The sequence below is a fragment of the Myxocyprinus asiaticus genome, chromosome 20, assembly GCF_019703515.2.
Source record: "Myxocyprinus asiaticus isolate MX2 ecotype Aquarium Trade chromosome 20, UBuf_Myxa_2, whole genome shotgun sequence".
In the NCBI taxonomy this organism is placed as follows: Eukaryota; Metazoa; Chordata; class Actinopteri; order Cypriniformes; family Catostomidae; genus Myxocyprinus; species Myxocyprinus asiaticus.
The window spans coordinates 14,670,614-14,692,099 of NC_059363.1; the positions used below are offsets into that span (position 1 = coordinate 14,670,614).

At 37.5% G+C, this 21,486-nt stretch overlaps 1 protein-coding gene across 1 annotated transcript; it reads left to right on the forward strand.

Annotated features, from left to right (window-relative positions):
* LOC127410837 (cytosolic phospholipase A2 zeta-like) lies at positions 1 to 21,000 on the forward strand. Its single transcript, XM_051646040.1, is given in 20 exon segments — positions 1 to 300; positions 644 to 780; positions 1,049 to 1,180; positions 1,301 to 1,341; positions 1,500 to 1,542; positions 1,950 to 2,007; positions 7,996 to 8,162; positions 8,994 to 9,110; positions 9,330 to 9,364; positions 9,508 to 9,646; positions 10,075 to 10,211; positions 12,859 to 13,081; positions 13,235 to 13,352; positions 13,870 to 14,007; positions 14,579 to 14,677; positions 14,861 to 15,040; positions 16,192 to 16,358; positions 16,469 to 16,655; positions 19,098 to 19,341; positions 19,343 to 21,000. Coding segments are annotated over 20 exon segments (2,520 nt in total). The 5' UTR covers positions 1 to 209; the 3' UTR covers positions 19,410 to 21,000.
* The last annotated feature ends 486 nt before the right edge of the window (positions 21,001 to 21,486 follow it).

Consider the following 21,486-nt stretch of genomic DNA (forward strand, 5'->3'; position numbering starts at 1 on the left):
AAACAAATCTTTGCAAAGTGGCACTGTTTTGCAACATATGTTGTCTTTTATTATCTAAAGTGTGGGAATTGTAATGTTTGGCTTGTTTTGGTCTATAAACAATGTAAATCTTGCAAGTATTGCATAATGTATAATGAAAACTACTTTTGAAATCAAACAAAAGAACTGAAGGAGATTTTTCAGTTTATTTCTCATCGTCACCATTATCTATGGTTTTTTTTCAACAGAGAGAAGTCAAGCCATACTGGAATCTGTCCGTCAAAGTTTTACGTGCAAAGATCAGTCAGTCATCTGACTACTGTGAGACAATAAGTTGCTTTTATCAGCATAAAAAAATGCTATATTGATTGACAACTTTTAATGTAATCTTATTAGCAGAATTATGGGGTGTTTTCAGGAAAGCTTACAGCAGACAAGTCCAAACCTGTGCTTGCAGTTTTGATGAGAAAAATCTTCATACTTGCACTGTTGACTACTGAGTGTGCCCATTTATACAGTGTTGTACCTGTGCGCTCCCCACAATTTAATTTATAATTCCACAACTAACACTAACTGAAATCTCTCTATGTGAGGATTGAGGTACTTTATGTGTATAAATAGGTAAAGGTTCATTTCTAAATGCTAACTCCTTACTTTTTCCAAGTGTCTGCGTCTGATTGCTATATCATCCTAAATTTACCCACTGCGTCTGCCCGTACAAATCGCACCAAGACCATCCCAAATAGTGATGCACCTGAATGGAATGAAACCTTCTATTTTAGGCTTCACAGCAGTGTAAAGGTAAACCTAATCTTACAGTGTTCTTTTTTCAATAATTCTCTTAACTTTCACTATTCTGCTTTCCAAGAGTATGTGTCAAACTATTTAATAAAGGTATGGTGTATTGACATTTGATTACCAAAAACTGTTGCTATCAGTTTTGTATCATTATTACCTTCTTGTGGTCATTAGTCTCTACTTAAAATTGATATAATTGAGTTAGTAGTAGTTACCGGTTGTTAAAACTAAAAAAGGTTATCAACACTTTGACTGTTTTCACTTTCCTAAGAACATTCTGGAGTTCTTGATCTATGATGAGGACCCATTCATGAGAGACGACCACATCGCCACCATTCTGTTTGACATCAATAACCTCACACCTGGGAAAAAGGAGACAAAATGCTTCATTATAAATGATACAGTCAGTGTTATGTAGAGATATAAACCGTCAGTAGTAAAAATATGCAGCAAAAATTTGACCTTTCAGCAGAGAAAGGAAACTTATCTGATATCTGTCACTGTGATGTACCTTGTTTCTCAGACAAAGGATGAATTATGGGTGGAGTTAGAGATCACAAAGAGGTGAGTAAATTACCATTAGTAGGTTCTGGAACATTTGCAACAATAAGTGCTACTTACAATATCTTACATAGTGCACTTTCATGAGAGACATGTCCTGATTTTTCTATATGCATACATCTGAACTAAGTAGCTTTCTTGCCTTTGTTCATTTATTGCAGCTCTGAGACCCAAGTGCCCTGCATCTCTAATGGAGTGTTGGTGGTAAGAACCTTTACTACAGCTTTGTTATCTGTTTAAGGGTTAGGCTACAGACTGCTTGAAGACCCAATGAAATCAAAATAGGTGTTTTGTGGCTTCTGTTCATGTTATCTTTGAGGTTGACCATATGCTAGTGTACTCCAAAAAATACTAAAATTAACTTTTAGCAGATACACATATTTTTGGCAGGGGTAAAAGAAACACTACTTGTATTTACTGATGCAGTGTTACACCTATAAGAGGGTTTAAAGGCATCCTTTAGGTAAAATTAAATATAAAGCTTTCCAGTTTTACTTTAGGTGGCAAGCACACTCATCACAACTAAACCCTTTAAATGTAAAATAATAATAATAAAGATGTTGTAGACAACCTTTATCAGATAAGCTGATTATGTTTTCTCATGAAATCAGGCAGGTCCTTTTTGTGAGCTGAAAATTGAAGTAGACAAGCTGCTCAAGAACTCTGAAGGTACATACAAATTTTCCATGCACATGAGAATATATTTTTTTATGCAAATGGTACAATTTCTGATGTCCACAAAAAAAATAAAAATACTGTTATTAAAGCTGCACTACGTAACTTTGTGCTCTAGCGAAATTTGTGGTTGAAACTCAAAATTACAAGCAATTTGCAGAAGAACACTACACATGATTCGTGTTTCAGCACTTTCACTCTTCTGGTGGATGAATCTCATGATTTGAACTTACCTTGACTGGAGATATTCAGAGCCGGAGTCATAACGTGCTATTTTTATGTTGATATAATGTTATACGATGAAACATTTAAAACTGAAATATTACTTGCTTTGATGAAGATAAACAACACTCGTATTCACATATTTTGAATGAATGAATATACATTTATAACGCATTACTGACACTACACTCAAAGCGCTTTTTCGTAAAGACTCAATCACCTCAATCACTACCAGTATATTTTAATACATTGTTTTCAAGTGTTTTATCTACTATTAATATTTGTATTGACCTACACTTATCAATTTAGTGGTGATACTCATGATATGGCTGATACAAGTTCAATGGAAGACTTTATTATTTTTATATAATATTGTACAGCCTCAGTTGATAATGCAAGTGAATCGTAATACTAAAATAGTATGTCTATGAATGCACACAATAACACAGTAAACTAAAAACATAAAACGAGGATTCAATAATGATGGTGATAAAATATACTTTATTAAACATGAAAATAAATATGATTAAAAATGCAATATAACAGTTAACAGTCAATTTCAGAAGTCATAAATATAAGTAAACATGTCAAAGTATATCCCCCTGACAATGTAGATACATCGCGATCAGTTAACACCGGAAGAGTGTGAGTGTGACTGAACTGAACATCTCGGTTATGTATGTAACCTCAGTTCCCTGAGATGAAGGGAGCGAGACATTGCGTCATGCTGACGGATATGGGAAATCCTTTTCCGATGACCTAGTTGAAACCCTTCTACAATAACACCAATCCTAAGATTGGCTATGGAGTTTAAGCTCCGTCCTTTTAGGCGTGAAGCTGTCCATTATATAAGCGGGCGCGCAAACACCATTCCTCAGAATTTTCTGACTGAGAGACAAAGAGCGCATCGCTCGCACCTAAAAAACTACGAGTCTGTAGTGCGGCCAGCTTACGCAATGTCTCGTTCCCTTCATCTCAGAGAACCGAGGTTACATACCTAATAGTTCACTTGACATTGCGTCATGCTGATGCATATGGGAAAACGAGTCCCAGCATGCCGCACTACTTGACATAACCCTCTAAGAGAGGGATACCGAAGCATAATACTCAAAAGAACATGACACCGTAGTCCTGCGGGATGGCGACTGACATGAGTATGCCTCAAGTGAATAACCCTCATTGTGAGCCAGGAGGGGAACATTGGAATAGATGTATAAACTATAGTCATATAGTAAGAATTAACCCCTTCACCAACCCAGTCGGAAAGGAAGTTTTATTAATAATGGAAGTGCTTGGGACTTTATGGAAAATTACAATGGTCTGAATGCAGATGGTTGTGTAAATTGACGGGGGAGCCTTTACTTAAAAAGGGCAGAAGTAATGTTCGGCTAACGAAATAGCAAGCGCTCTAGACATAGAGAACTTGGGAAGAGAGAGAGACGTTACGTCTAGGTTGTAAAACCTTGAGAATGTGTTTTGAGAAGACCAAACTGCAGCAAAACATATGTCTTGTAAGGACACACCATATGTCCATGCCCATGAAGAGGCCATGCCTCTAGCTGAGTGTGCTTTAACACCAACTGGGCAATTGGCACCCTGCGACTCATAAGCCAGGGCGATCGCATCAACGATCCAGTGAGAAAGTCTTTGCTTGGAGATGAACATTCCTTCTGTGCATCCTCCATAGCACACAAAGAGCTGGTCAGACAATCTGAACTGGTGGGTGCACTCAAATATGTATGTGTGCAGCGCTCGCACAGGGCATAGCAAATGCAAGGACTGTTCCTCATCCGCTCGCACAGGGCATAACAAATGCAAGGACTGTTCCTCATCCGAATTAAATGAAGGAGAGAAAAAGGCTTGAAGGTGAACCACCTGAGCTCTGAAAGACATGCATAAAACCGTAGGCACATAGCCTTTTATGGGTTTGAATTGTTGACCAACAGTGCAGTTTACTGAGGCCAGAGCCAGCAGTAATGCGGTCTTAAGAGAAAGCACGTAATTCAACAGAGTCCAAAGGCTCGAAGGGGGGCTCCGCGAGTGCTTTAAAACCAAAGTTAGTTCCTAGTCGGGACTGTAGCTGAGTGAGGGGGATTTAGCTGCCTCGCACTCCTAAGGAACTTTATGATCAAATCATGTTTGCATTTAGAGGTGCCGGCTTCCGGTGCATGATACGCAGAGATAGTCGCTACATAAACTTTGAGCGTTGACGGAGTGAGCCCTGCGTCCAATCACTCTTAAAGAAATGTACGAATTTCAGGTATAGGGCAGTTCACTGTGTCTTTGCTGGCGCTCTAGCCTGTAAATTGGTGTTCATAACTGAATGGGTCAGTTCTGGGTCATTTAGCGTGCTCCGTCCAGGGTCCACACATGCAGGTTCCACAACTTGGGCTGGGGATGCCAGATTGTGCACTGCACTTGAGAAAGGAGATTCCTCCTCAGCGGTATTTCCCATGGAGAGCCATCCAGAATCTCTATCATTTCTAGACACCAGGACTGGTTCGGCCACTTTGGCGCAACCAGTAGAACAATTTCATTGTCCTCTCGGACTTTGTATATGACAGAGTGAAGGAGGCATACCAGGGGAAACACGTATTTGCATTTTGCAGACCATTTGTGGGCCATTGCATCCACACCTAGCGGAGCTTGGGACTTGAAGTACCAGCCAAATCCTCAGGACAGTCTGAGGATGAAGTCTCCATTCACTCGGCATCGCTCCTTGGTGTGACAACAGTTCACGGAGGAAGAAAAATAATTAGAATATCACAAACTAAACAGGGCGGTGATAGCATCCAATACACACCTCAAGTGTGATAAGTAATAATTAATTTCCCTACTTAGTGAATTCGGGAGGGAAGATTAACATCACACTGGGAGCAAGGTGGCTGGCGTATGAACTGAATCGTGCAGCCATGTCCGACCATCTTTAAAACCCAGTCGGACATGGCTGTAAGGGCCTGCCCTTCATTCGCGGAGCAGGAAAATGGCGTGTCGGCTTGCTCGCTAGATGAGACTGAGCGTCGCTCACCACCGGGAACCAGCTGTGCACAGTATTCAATACATGCCTAAAAGTGTGATTAGTAATAAGGAAGGAAATAATTGGGATGTCACAGACCACACAGGGTGGTGACAACATTCAGTATACACACCTCAAGTGTGATTTGTAATGATTAATTTCCCTAGTGAATTTGGGAGGGATGAAAATAACAGGGTGACACAGACGACACAGGACGGTGACAGCATTCAACATGCACACCTCAAGTGTTAAATGTAATGATTAATTTCCCCACCTAGTGAATTTGGTAGGGAAGATTAATTTCAAACTGAGAGCAAGGTGGCCGGCGTACAAACTGAATTGTGTAGCTGTGCGGACCCGCCACGCATCCCCGGAGCAGTATAATGGGCGCGTTGGCTCGCTCGCTAGATGAGACTGAGACTTCCTGCTTGCCACCGGGAAGCTCGTCACACATATAATATATAGGCGAAGCCTCTTCAAGAGAAGATCGAGAGGCTTGGAGGGCTTGCGCCAACACGAAATCCACCTCTGATTCATATAGCTTAGACTCTCGGCCCCACCGTGCCCCCTCGTGTTATCCCTCGGGAGTCACAGAAGGGGAAGAGCGTGTAAGGTAGAATCATCCCTCAGAATGAGGTCGATCTGAGAGCAAAGCGTCTTGAGACTCATGCTCTCACAGTGAGGGAAATCTGTCTCCATAAGAGCTGCTTCAGAGTGGCCGCGGCCCAAGCATCGAACACAGCTATTATGACCGTCTGATGACTGGATGTGCCTCTTGGAACACTTGTGGAATGACTTCTTTAAAAAGACACGTACATGCAAGCAGCTCTTTTGTGATATATATATATATATATATATATATATATATATATATACACACAATATCAACAATAAACTTGTAAGGATACAAAACTCCGGCCGAAGCGCTGTGGGGAATCAGGATGCTGAAGCGGCCCGTTCACCAGCGAAGCGTCAAGCGGCGAGGCAGAGTAAATGTTCACCAGAAAACTGCAGGGGAGCATAGAGTCTTCTCGTTGCCAGAAGATCCCACCCGCTGACTTGTGTATGTTGACGGCGAAGTTGCAGAGGGCTTCTAGACGAGAGAGATGCTCGCAGTCTTGAAGGAAGAAAATTCTGAGTAATGGTGTTTGTGCATCCACTTATATACCTAAAAGGGCGAGGCTTAAACGCTATAGCCAATATTAGGATTGCCATTATTGTAGAAGGGTTTCAACTAGGTTGTTAGAAAAGGATTTCCCATATGTCGAGTGAACTGAATCATAAGGGAACTGTAGTTTCTTTCTTCTTTTTAACGGCTACTTGCAAACTAAAACAGTGCATTACCGCCATTTACTGTTTACATGGGAACAAGACAGACTGTATGTGAAGGCGGTCGATAAGGAGGACACGGGAGGCAGGTTGCTCCACTCACAGGTAAGAATTTTAATGACACTTCAGCGCTCACAGCTTCACACACTAATCTCTTCAGCTTCACAATAATAAATTCTTAGTTTCACAATAATAATCTCTTCAGCTTCACAACAATAATTTTCTGGACCCAGGCTCTCTCTCGTCGGCTGGTTGTGTGGCTGCTTTTATGCCGCTCTCCCCATGCTCACTGGAATTAGAAACAGGTGTTAGGCATAATTTCTCTCTCTCCGGACGGGCGCTTGACCACGCCCCCGCTGCCACACTCTTCTTTCTAAGTTCACGGACATGACGTAATGACGTAAGGATGTACGTCATAAGCCAGCGATTTTGCGCCAAATCGAACCCGACTGCTCAAAATACAAATTACTTTTATAGGCTTACCTTAGTGAATCGTTGTAAGGTAAGGACATTGTTTTGAACACTGATTGTTTATGAACTCAATCAATAATGAAAATTTGTTCATTTTTAACCAAAAAATCTTACATAGTGCAGCTTTATTTATTCAAAATATATACGTCAATAAAACATAATAGAAAATATTGAAGTGAATTTGCTGTGTTCTACATATAAATTAATTTTGTTGACTCACTATTTCATAAAATAAGCAAATATGGTAACATTCATTAGTTAATGAATTGGGTATCATGAACAATATATATTTTTTACAGCATTTATTAATCTTTGTTAATATTAGTTAATACAAATACACTGTTAGTTCATGTTAGTTTATAATAATTAATAACAAATACAACTATTGATTTATTTATATAAGTGTAATGTTTGCAGGAAAGAGGCGAGAGAAGGAGGATCTATGTGCAGGCTTTTTAATTAAAACTCAGAGAAATAAACATAAAAGAACTCAAAACACGACAACAGAACAAGCCGTTACATCCATGAAAGGTTAACAACTGACAAAGACAGAGAGAACACAAGGGCATTATGAACAAGAACTAACAAGGTTAAAAAGACACAGTTGGGATCAATCAAGGGGAACACAGGGAACAGAGACACAACAGAAACAAAACACAATCTTCAAACTAAAAGTCTTTATCTTTCTAGTGGCCGCTAGGGAGAATGTCCCAAGTGTTACAATTAGTATTTATTGAAATTCACATTAACCAAGATTAAGAAATGCTGTAAAAGTAATGCTCATTGTTAGTTCATGTTAACTTATACTGTTAACTAACATTGACAAATGGAACCCTACTGTAAAGTGTCACCGCAAATATAAACAAATTGTTGCAGTTGACACTAAGGACAGGCATAAAAGCTGGGGGTGAAACAAAGGTTTATTCGGATTCTGTGTGTTTTAGCAATGCGGAACATGGTGTTAAAGCTGAAAGGGGCATACAAAGAGGATCTCGTGATCTCAGACTCTGAGGAGAACTCTAGTTTCCTAAAGACATTACGATACTACATCAACCGAGACCTGGAAACTGAACTCAATCTCACTTCTGAGACTGTTATCTCCTTAACACAGGTATTCCTCTAAATACACCATGCTTACTGATAAATGTTATTAGGTACCAACCCAATAATTAAAACAAGCATTTACAACCCCCCCCCCCATTATTTATACCAAACATGTAAATGTTTCAAGCTGCAACCACCCCAATGTTCAAGCCAAATTTATGCCCTTGACACACACACACACACAGTATGCAATATATACAGTATATACACCGCATATACTTTTAAAAGCAAAAAAAAAAAAAAATTAAAAAAAAAAAAAAAAAAAACACTTTTAAGGCGGTCGCACACTGGATGAGAAGCACTAAGCCGTGTTGTGGCTTGGACATGGCACAGGTATCAAACACGGGGCACGTCAGTGTGGTTCAGGTCTCAGACAGTTCACACAAAAGTTACCAAGGTTTTTCCCTTCTTCAAGAATGAAGAACGCTTAAGTAAATAATCTATGTCCTTTGATAATGATTTGGGCTGAATTTATTGGAAAATAAGCGAGTTGTGCTCCGTGGCACGGCAGAAATTTAAGCAGCCTCCGGAGTCGTAGCTTGGTGCCGCCGACATACGCCGAGTGGCAGCGGTGTGCATACCTTCATTGAAAACAGTTGTTTCGGATTTTAGAACTGCACGATGTCATCTGCCAGATGCGTCTGGTGTGTGACCCCCTTAAGAAACAAACAAATTAAATAAAAAAATATGTATATTATTTTTTTGCTTCTAAAAGTTGTGTTAAAATGGTTTGTATGCCCCACATGTGGAGTTATAGATTTGAACAAAAAAGAAGACATTAATAAAAGCTTTAAATGTACTGTATGTTTATTTGATTAAATATTTATTGTATGTCCAGGCTGCAACAGACGTAGTGGATTGTGCAACAGCAAACATTGTAAACACTGGATCCTCAATCCCTTTAAAACCACTGCCAGCCAAACACCATCTTACAGTCTCTTTGCCTGTTGGAGAGGTGAGTACTGGCAAAATCAACTTTTTTACAACTGTGTTGTAGATTATTAATTGATTAAACATGTCTATGGAACTCCAAAAATGGTTTACTGAGATTATTCCGCATTTTTTCATAATGAGTTTCTCAGTCTATACATATATCATGTTTTAATTTGTATATTTGAAATATGTGAATTTAGTCTTAATAAATCTTTTTTATTATTATTTTTTTTATTTAAAGGAAAAAGTTGATCTGCAGCTCCAAACAGACTATCGGTAAAAAAACCTTGAATTAATTTATGTGTATCCCCAGTAATAGATTCAATAAAACATTTTTTAAGTAGGCCTTTGTGGAAAACAAAGCATTTTAAGCTTGCAAAACACTGAAACATTGCAAATGGTGTGTGTGTGTTTTGAAGCTCTAATGAAGATCTAGATGTACGTCTGGATTTTGATATCCCAATAGAAGAAAAGAATTTTTTGGTGAAAAGGAGAAAAGTTGTGTCACAAGCTCTACAGAAAGCTTTGAATCTCAAATTTCCACCTGAACCCAGCAAGGTAATACAAATGCAAACACAAATACTGTATATCCATATAAAGACAGTCTAAAACCTAGACTCCACAAAGAACAGAAAGGATTGTTTCACTTAATTAATAATATAACATTACTTTTTACTATTACACAAACATGTGCTGCTTATTCTAATTAAAAAACTTAAAGGTGTTGTGTGTAATTATGTAGGACAATTATGTTTATCCAACCAATCAGAGACAGTTATTTGTTTGGTGACACTCAAACGACATGATATAAACATTAAAAACTTCACCTTTAATATAGTGCAGCATTTTTACCCCAATGGCCCACTCCCATTATACTCAAGTGAATGTTGTGCAATTGATATGTTTACAATGTCAACAAATACCCTGCAACAAACAGAAGAATGTTTGATGATCATGTCAGTTTTGTGTCTGATATGACTGATCAGGTCCCATTGGTGGCTGTGGTGTGTTCTGGGGGTGGGTCTAGAGCGATGACTGGCACATGCGGAAGCCTAAAAGGCCTGCAGAAGCTCCAACTCCTTGACGCAGTCAGCTACATCACAGGGGTTTCTGGTTCTACATGGTGAGAATAAGGAGCACTAAATGCCCAAAACTAGTTAGATGGTCTTGTTTTTATTTCTTGTAGGGATCACCAAAATGATATACTCACAATGATGGTAAAAATTGTCCTACTTTGTGGTCTCCACAAAGAAAAGCTGCTTCATAAAGGGACTAATGTCTAAATACCTGTAATATCTTACATGTAAAAATGGCAAAAGGTAGCATATAATCGACAGCATTTGTTGCATTATGTTGATTACCTTAAAAAAAAAAAAACATTCAGCTTGTCCCTCCTTTTCTTAAAAAAAATCAAAAACCTGGGTTACAGTGAAGCACTTATATTGGCCCCATATCACTTCCAATCCATAAATTTTAAAATACTCACTGTTTTAAAATTATACCCACAAGATGTAAACAATTTGCAGGTCAACATGATTTTAGTGTGATAAAATAACAACCTTTTCTGTTTAAAGTTATGTATCATTTTACAACTTCATTACCATGATGACATAATGCCATAAACCCTGTAATCACGGTAATTTAGTATTCTGCTGCAAAAACATTGGCTTAAACAATGTTACAGCTCAAATAATACATTTTTAACAGAAGAACTAATCTAAGGCCCCATTCATTTCCATTGTAAGTGCCTCACTGAAACCTCTGTCAAGGACTCTCTGAAGGAAGCGAGGACCCACATGCAGGAGGCAAGTAAAAAAGGGCTTTTATTAAAATGATCAAAAACAGAAACAAACAAACACTCTCATGAGGGAGAAAATAACACAAACAAGATAAACAAAACAATCTTGCACAGAACCTAACACGAGGGGAGCTTAAATAGCGGAGAAAACAAGGAGGGTAATAAGGAAGGCAGGTGCAACTAATTTACTGATAACAAGGCAAAAGAGAGGGTGGGGTTGTAAATGCTTCAAGTAAACGCCCCCCCAAAGGAACATCAAACAAAAGACAAGACCAACAAAACAGACACAAACACAGACAGGGGAAAAACCAGGGTGGAGCCGGAGGCAGAGACCAAGGCGGGACCGGCGGGAAAGGCTCAGCCGCCTCCTAGCGTTCAACAAGCTTCCTTCTCCTGTGGTGGCGGGAAGCCCGAAAAGAGCCCAGGGATGGTCCGGGCACAGGCAGAGAGGAGTGGTCAGGTTTGGAGTTCAATTGCCTGAACAGGACTTCCACTTCTGCAATCCAACAGAAGTGGTCCACCAGGTCCCAATATGATGACCAAAAAAAAAAAAAAAAAAAAAAAATCACCCAGCTCATCAGCACTGAGCAGGATGTCCAGGCCCGACAGGAAGACATGTTTAAGACAGGTCTCATCATAGCACCACCTGTGGGGTTCATGCACCAGCTCCTTGGTGTAAATGCCAATGGGTCGCCCATTGAGAGTTCTTGTACTGGGTGATGCCATGAGAGACCAGCTTCTTCTGAACCATTGCCTTAGCTGGGTCCAAAATTGGCCAGATTGTTATGTCACGGACTCTCTGAGAGATGCGAGGACCCAACTGCTGGAGGCAAGTGAAAAAGGGCTTTTATTAAAATGATCAAAAACAGAAACAAACACTCTCACGAGGGAGAAAATAACACAAACAAGATAAATCAAAACAATGTTAAGGACTGACCGAGGAGTACAGGAACCGACTGGAAACATGGACTTGCAAACTCATGAACTCACAAAACAATCTCACACAAGACTGAACACAAGGGGAGCTTAAATAGCACTGTTCAGGTGGTAGACCACAAACCCGGAAGATAATTAATTATGGGTTCCCTAAGGATTTTCCTATAGGGTTTTATAAAGGGAGTTTGAGTAAAATAAAGTTTGTGATAAACATTACTTGACAATACGTGGATTTTTTTGTTCTACAACATATATTACACACTTTCATACCTCAATCGTGAATTTTGAAACTATATTAAATTGCATACTTTATAAAAAAATTAAATAAAAAAAACACACACACAGGCTTCAAAATTCACATTTGAGGTATGAAAATATCCACATATCATCAAGTAATGTGTACCACAGGTCTTATTTTTTCTCACAAGTTGAAAAACCCCATAGGAAAATCCAGGTTCTCCTACAAATTGATGTCACGGCAGAACAGCTTTATATGAGAGAAAACAAGGAGGGTAACGAGGAAGGCAGGTGCAACTAATGAACTGACAACAAAGCAAACAAGAAGGTAGAGTTATCACTCAAGACTGAAGAGCAAGTGGCAATGAAAAACCCAAACAAAACACACACACACACACACACACACACACTATAGACAAGACACAAGAACACATGGCTATGAAAACAAATCCAAAGCCATGTGTTCACACAAGACAGAACAAAACATGGATGTCAGAATCCAGCCACAAAAACTAAACCAACAGAAGTAGCTGGATCCTGACAACCTCAATTTAAAAAAAAATAAAGAACAGAAGGATCAAGTAAAAACAATTTTTAAGGCAATCAACATTATACCACAAATGCGGTCGACTGAGCTTAACTTGTTTTAAACTTGCACTGAATATTCCTTTAAGAACAATACAAGTAGGTGCATGGGTCACCACCATGATCTGAATGAATAATTAGACCACCATTGGTATTAAAAACTGAAGATCTGTTGTTAAGTTTCAATGTTACATTTGTAATCTTTGTCTTACAGGGCTATATCTTCTCTTTATGAAGACCCTAACTGGTCAAAGAGTGACTATGATAAGTTTATGGAGTTTCTTAAAAAGGAGCTCTCTAAAGGTATGCTCACCATGTTTTCCCGTGAGCAGCTACAGCACTACAAACAAAAACTGGAAGAGAGAGAGAAAGAAGGACACCTTGTCTCCCTCATTGACATGTGGGGTCTGGCTATAGAGTATCTCATCAAAGGGAAGGTACTGAAGATATAAAAAAATTTTTTTAGGCTGTCAGTAATGTATCTATATGAAAATCTGAAACAGGGCTGTTTCTGACCATTTTGGCGCCCTTGGTGAGATCGCTAGAAATGGCCTTGATCTGAAATACTGTATGCTACTTTGCTTTTATAGAAACAAATGGGTACACTATCTGAACTGCAGAAGACACTGTCAGAAGGCCAGAACCCTCTACCCATCTTCAGTGCTGTCAACTTGAAGAATGGCAAGACAGAAAGTATAGTGGATGCTGGTATGTACTAACAGTAGATGATAGCCATTCAGCTACAACTGTAGTCTCATCCTCATATGGCATGCCCATGGACCATTCACGGACCATCTGATGATATTGCATGCAAAAATGGAAAGAGCTTTCCAAAATCGCAAGCTCCAACCTGATTAGCTACATTTACACGTTCCACCACTTCATATCATATTTTTTAAAATTGTGGTTGATCACTTTATATACTGTATCGGTCAAATGGGCTTTTCCTGTTGAATTGGGTGGTTCTTGACCAGAATAAGATGCAAAGAGGACCGTATTTTATGACTAGTCAAAAGTGTGGCTTTTTGAAATTATTCAGCTATTGGCTCTAAACTTATACAAAGAGAGTTACATAACATCAATTTAGAATAGTTGCACTGTATGGGTTAAAAAGGATAAGACAATAATGAACCAGATTTTATTATAGGACCAATTCTTGAAAGTGGTACTAATTTGTTTCTCTCATTTTTTTTGTTTTGTTTTTTTGTTGCTTTTTTACATTTAGAATGGTGTGAATTCACCCCATATGAGGTTGGATTTCCCAAGTATGGTGCCTTTGTACCTGCACAGAACTTTGGGAGTGAATATTACCTTGGTCACATGGTCAAGAAACTTCCTGAACCTAGGTTGTCCATGCTGCTGGGTGAGTTTGCTTGTGTGAGTTTTAGCACATAATGAAGGCATAAAACCAAAGAAAAAGTAAAGACCATAATGAAGAGAAGTGAAAAGGTGGCATGTTGTGCTGAACATTTGTGAACCATTACTTTCTTGAAAAACAAATGATACATTTTAAAGCGGTCATATCATTATGGGGCAGGATCAACTATATTGGACCCAACAGAAAACCTCCAACCTATAAGAAAGCAATGTCATTTCACATGCAAAGAGGTCAGTCAACTGTAACAGAGGTAATTTACTAGGAGGTCTTACAGGTACAATAGCAAAGATAGTTGGCTAGTGGAGTATAGGTTAATGCAAACCTATATTATGACAAATTATAAAAACTATACAATAGAGGACAGTGCAGCACAACGTGCTTTCCTAATAAAGACCTGCAAATAGTGCAGAGGCAAAATAAAAACACATTATAATAATAAAACATAATACAAACAGTGACTTTACAGAAATATACCCTAACTATCCAGAGGTCTCTAAGTTCCATTCTATTAAGAATACACTTCACTGTCTATGTTTGTGTTTATTTACATATGTAGGCTTGTGGAGCAGTGTGTTCTCAATAAATCTGACACAGATCTGGAGTTATGCCACTGGAGTTGCCCCCTCATGGACTACAGAAGGAGTGAGTAACACAGGTGAGAGTTTGTGATGCATTCAAACACTATGTCCACTTAAGCAGTACACCCAACTAATTATTTATCATTTTTATAATTATGAATTATTTTAATTAATTGTAATACCAATTACTTTTGAGTCTTTCATGATTATACACAATGTGATGATCGCAATTTTCTGTCTCCTTGTCATCCTCCGTAAAGAAACTGATAGTAAACCAACAGCACTTTGCACGTACATGATCAGCCCTGTGACTGACTTGGCTAAAATGGTGAGTGGCTTTCTGAACAGCCGCCCCATTATCAGCCAGATATACAACTTCCTGAGAGGCTTGAATCTGCACAGGGACTACAGTGAGAACACTGGCTTCATCACATGGAAAGGTCTACAGCACTAGTATACAGTAGTACTTCAAGTTTGCATTCTATGTTTCCTTAACAGTTACATTACAGTACGGTATATCATCCTGAAGGGGTTTATTTTGCGATAACTACCACTGACTGTGCATTATGTCATATACTGTATTGTAATTTATTTTTGTATTATTATGTGAGAAGAAGGCCGAAGAGTGCTACGAGAGACATGAAACTAGCACAGTGCGTACAACTGGTCATAATATAAAAAATATTTTATCACAGAATGTGACTGGCTAATCAGAATAAAGTATTGGAGAGCACTGTGTAATAAGCAATTTTACTTTTCATCAACATATTTTATGTAGGCCCATTGACTGAATAACATAATTTTTTCTTTATTTTTATACTGCAAGTTAAAATATATTTCAATAGTTTTCTTTAAAATAAAGTATCTGGAAACACTTTGTAATAGGGTTCCATTTGTTAACACTAGTTAATGCATTTGGTATTATGAACAAACAATGAACAATATATATATATATATATATATATATATATATATATATATATATATATATATATATATATATATATATATATATAAAGCATTTATAAATCTAATACAAATAAAATTGTCCATTGTTTGTTCATATTAGTTCATATTGGATTAATGTTAACAAATACAACTTTTGATTTTAAAAATGTATTAATATATGTTGAAATTAACTATGATTTACAAATGCTGTCAAAGTATTGTTTATTGTTAGTTCATGTTAACTTATGTGGTTAACTAATCTTAACAAATGGAACCTAATTGTTAAGTGTTACCAAATACCTTTTATTGTTTACATCCCAGAGGATCTGAAATATGTAATCTTCCTGAAGAGGCATATTTTGCTGTACAATGACAATGCTTTGCTTACATTCAATGCATACTGATGAGTAATGAGTTATAAAATAGCAGTCATCAAATATCAGTCATTCTAGATCATTACAACTCAGTGATAAACCCAAATCATTTGAAGGTACAATTAACTGATGTTGCAGCAATTTTCTTAGTCTGCTTTAATCATGAAAATATTATTTGGCAATGTTTGTCATTGCACGAAATAAAACACTTGTAAATGCTGATGGTGTTTGCACAGTCTATTGTAATAAAATGACTTCTATGTCTACAGAAAAACACCCAGATACCTTTCCTAACAACATGACACCAGTTGATCCTGTGCTAAGCCTGGTAGATTCTGGATTTGCTTCAAATTCAGGATTCGCTCCTGTGGTACGCTCTCAAAGACATGTGGACATTATTCTGTCTCTAAACTTTTCCTGGGAGGAACAGTTTAAGGTGAGGGATACCTGAAAGATTAGTTAAGACTGAATGCATTGCATGAGTACAGAACATTGATTTCTGTGCGTAATTCAAGTTTTTGCAATGTTTGTGTATGTGTACTATAGGTCTTGAAGCAATCTCATGAATACTGCACTGATCGCAAGATTCCATTTCCGAAGATCGACTTCAAAATGGTGGAGTCAGAGCCACTAAAGGAAGTTTATGTGTTTGAGGATAAAGATAATCCAGAGGCTCCCATAGTGATTCACTTTCCCTTGGTGAATGTTTCATTCAAACAGTTCAAAGCTCCTGGTAAGTGCTGTAAACACTCATCTGCCACAGTCCTGATTGGTGTTTGTAATAGAAAACTGCATTTCTGTTCTGAACCCCTAAGTATTAAACTTGTGTTGTTAATTCAGCCTGAACCACTTAATGCATAGACTATAGAAAAAAGATTTAAATAATTATTAAAATAGATAATTAATCATTTCAGTCTTACAGTAAGTGTACATGTGAAAAAGTGTTTGCCCCTTCCTGACTTCTTATTTTTTTGCATGTTGTCACACTTAAATGTTTCAGATCATCAAACAAGTTTAAATATTAGTCAAAGCTAACACAAGTAAACACAAAATGCAGTTTTTAAATGAAGGTTGTTATTATTAAGGGAAAACAAAATCCAAACCTACATGGCCCTGTGTGAAAAAGTGTTTGCCCCACCTGTTAAAACATAACTTAACTGTGGTTTATCACACCTGAGTTCAATTTCTCTAGCCACACCCAGGCCTGATTACTGCCACACCTGTTCGCAATCAAGAAATCACTTAAATAGGACAAAGTGAAGTAGACCAAAAGATCTTCAAAAGCTAGACATCATGCCGAGATCCAAAGAAATTCAGGAACAAATGAGAAAGAATGTAATTGAGATCTATCAGTCTGGAAAAGGTTATAAAGCCATTTCTAAAGCTTTGGGACTCCAGAGAACCACAGTGAGAGCCATTATCCACAAATGGTGAAAACATGGAACAGTGGTGAACCTTCCCAGGAGTGGCCGGCCGACCAAAATTACCCCAAGAGCACAGTGACGACTCATCCAAGATGTCACAAAAGACCCCACAACAACATCCAAAGAACTGCAGGCCTCACTTGCCTCAGTTAAGGTCAGTGTTCATGACTTCACCATAAGAAAGAGACTGGGCAAAAATGGCCTGCATGGCAGAGTTCCAAGACGAAAACCACTGCTGAGCAAAAAGAACATTAAGGCTCGTCTCATTTTTGCCAGAAAACATCTTGATGATCCCCAAGACTTTTGGGAAAATACTCTGTGGACTGACGAGACAAAAGTTGAACTTTTTGGAAGGTGTGTGTCCCATTACATCTGGTGTAAAAGTAACACCGCATTTCAGAAAAAGAACATCATACCAACAGTAAAATATGGTGGTGGTAGTATGATGGTCTGGGGCTGTTTTGCTGCTTCAGGACCTGGAAGACTTGCTGTGATAAATGGAACCATGAATTCTGCTGTCTACCAAAAAATCCTGAAGGAGAATGTCCGGCCATCTGTTCGTGACCTCAAGCTGAAGCGAACTTGGGTTCTGCAGCAGGACAATGATCCAAAACACACCAGCAAGTCCACCTCTGAATGGCTGAAGAAAAACAAAATGAAGACTTTGGAGTGGCCTAGTCAAAGTCCTGACCTGAATCCTATTGAGATGCTGTGGCATGACCTTAAAAAGGCAGTTCATGCTCAAAAACCCTCCAATGTGGCTGAATTACAACAATTCTGCAAAGATGAGTGGGCCAAAATCCCTCCACAGCGCTGTAGAAAACTCATTGCAAGTTATCGCAAATGCTTGATTGCAGTTGTTGCTGCTAAGGGTGGCCCAACCAGTTATTAGGTTTAGGGGGCAATCACTTTTTCACACAGGGCCATGTAGGTTTGGATTTTGTTTTCCCTTAATAATAACAACAATCTTCATTTAAAAACTGCATTTTGTGTTATCTTTGACTAATATTTAAACTTGTTTGATGATCTGAAACATTTAAGTGTGACAAACATGCAAAAAAATAAGAAATCAGGAAGGGGGCAAACACTTCTTCACACCACTGTACATATATATATATAAAAATAATTACTCTCTAAAATTGTAATCAGCTAATTACTTTATTACTATTTACTTTTAAGGTATTTCCTAAAGGTATTTTTGCTCATTGAGTTTAAAAATAATGTCTATTATTCCTCTTTGCTCATTGTCGCATGCCTTCAGATGTCACAGAAATGCCAATAGATGTACATATGATCATAATTTATATTTTAAATATTTTCACACAAATAATATTATATTAGAAATATGTGCAATCCCAAGTAATGTCCTTAAAATTAGCTCAATTGAAAATCAGTAACTGTAATCTGATTACAAGAATTAAAAATTTTATGTTACACTACTTTTATTGAATTAAAAGTAATAAGTAACTAATTACTTTGGAATCAGATTACACCCAACACTGGTAATATACAGTATATATTTCATTGTGTTTGCATAATGAATTGTCTCTGGTCTCCTATCTACATCACACTGAATTGTGATTGGTCTTGTCTTCCCAGCATACATTTAATAAACCTTTACAGTCACGTTTACACTGCACATCTAACTATGCGTTGATTGTGCCCAGCTGACAGAAAACAAAGAATGTGCACCATTACTGAAATAATAATAATAATAATTATGTAATATTATCTTTTTGTGTGTCCAATAGGAGTGAGGAGAGAGGGTGAGAAAGAGCTGAGGGAGGGAGCAGTTGATGTTGACCTTAACAGTAACACCTCTCCATATATCACTCACAAACTCACTTACACACCAGAGGACTTCCAGAAGCTGATCAACCTCACCTCCTACAACATCGAAAACAACAAAGACATAATTTTAAAAATGCTGAACAAAGTTCTGAACAGAAACAGAGAAAGGCAGACAGGTAATGATAACAGAAAAGAGATTAAGGCTGGTAAAAAGACCACAACCAAAACCAGGATCACAAAAAACACAAAAGATAGAAGCAAGAAGACTTTGATAAATGCTGCTCTGGGGTACTCCTCAGAACAAAGTCCTATGGTATCTTGAAGGCAGCACTAAGATCTAGAAGCACTAGAAGAGAAATGTAACAGTGGTCAGATGATAAGTGCAGTCTCTGTACTATAATGAGGACTAAATCCTGACTGAAATTCTTCACAGATACAATTTTTGTTTTTTTGTTTTTTGTTTTTTTCTGTAAAAATGTAAAACACAGTTGAGAAGATACTACCTTTTCTAGTATTTTAGACATAAATAAGAGATTTGAGATGGAGTGAAAATAAAATCCAGTGTCAGTGTAGAGGATGTTTGTTTGGCTGTTGGTGATGTTGTAAGTCATAACATTGTGTCGGCATCTCGAATGAACAATACAATTGTGTTATTTTTTAGCACTGTCAAAAATGTATAATGTTGTCCGAGGTGTTAAAAATAAGAATCTATTAAAAATCTAGTTTAAAATAGAAGTGTAATTTTTGTGTAAAAATAAAATTACTTTAAAAATGTCATGTGGTGTAAACATAACCAAGTAAAAAGTATAATAATACTTAATTTGCACCTTGAATACATGAGAGGTATTCATATTATATAATATTATATATATATAAATAACTTAATCATTAATTTCAAAAAACAAAAACAAAACATTATGCATTTTTGAGTCAAAATTATGTTTTCTCAGGGTTACACCACATAAACTGAACAAGATGTGCCCTTTTCATAAAAAGTCAAAATGAATATCAAATGTTTTTTTTTAAAGCTTCACACTTAGTCTTGAGGATCTCAAGGTGTCCTCTCTGTTTTATGGTTTTTATGGTCAACATAAGCAACACAATGGCTACCTACATACTGGTTACACCACATGACTTTGATTTGGTGGACAAAACCATTTAAAACAATTAACCATATTTTAAAACACAGTTGTTTCACTGCTTTATTTTTAAGAAATAACAATAAAAGATTATTCTGCAGTAGTCATGCCAACATTTCATTTTTCAAGAATTCAGCTTTTAATGAGACTTTGATGTTTATTATTATTATTATTTAATTTTTTTGATGTTTCTGGACACCACATTTTTTACTTTTGCTTTTTTATTTATTTATTTTTTTATGTATTTTTAATTTAACAGATCTGGACAAAAAAATTACTGTCACGTCATTGTCCCTTACACGTGGCCATAATATGCACCTGTTACCCTCTGTTATTGAATTTGATGATGAATTTTGTGAATATAATCCATATGGTCATGAAAAAGTTTACTGTTCGCTCACTGTCACACACACATTTTTTAGTAATGGAAGTTTGGGCTTTTTGAAGCATGCTTAAACAGTGGTGCTAAAAGTTGTTCTACACACAAAAGTGTTTGAGTTAAAAACATGCACATGCTGTAACTGTACATTTGTCATAGCAGTATCTTACCTTCTGTTCTCTTCTTTTTAAAGAAAGACAAAAGATTTCCTCTAACTGTTCTCTTGGCCATTTTTGAAAGAACGCTAGAAAGAACATGTCAACCAATTGCTCCGACATACCTGCTGTTGGTGTTTTCAGAAAACCGGGCCTTTTCGCAGTGGAGAGATAGCTTGCGTGCTCATGGTTGCCAGATTGCACAACTAAAGCGTCACACTGGCAGAATATTTCCAAACTGTGAAAGTGTAAAGATCTGTTTGGGAGATTTCATCTTTTGAAATCTGGCAACCCCAAACGTGTCATAATCTAATTCTGATCGGCTAATCACCAGTATCTGTTATTTATCAAATGTAGGGAATAAAATATTTTACTTGCACCATTAGTTCTTAGTAATACATGACATAATTGATCTAAAGGGGATGGTAAGCGAGGATGGTGTTTTTACAAGGGGGATGGTTTTTAGTATTACTTGCAACAAGGGGGATGGCATCCCCTCACATCCCCCCTCAACTCGAGCCCTGGGTGTTGAATTGGTTCACTCATGCCCATGTTTCCTTTGAGCACTCCCTCCAAGAAAATATTACTTTCCAATGTTACTCCATTTGTGAAAGATGAAATTGTTGTTTCGGAACAGTCGTATTATGGAAAGTTATTCTCCTCCAGTAAAACAAAT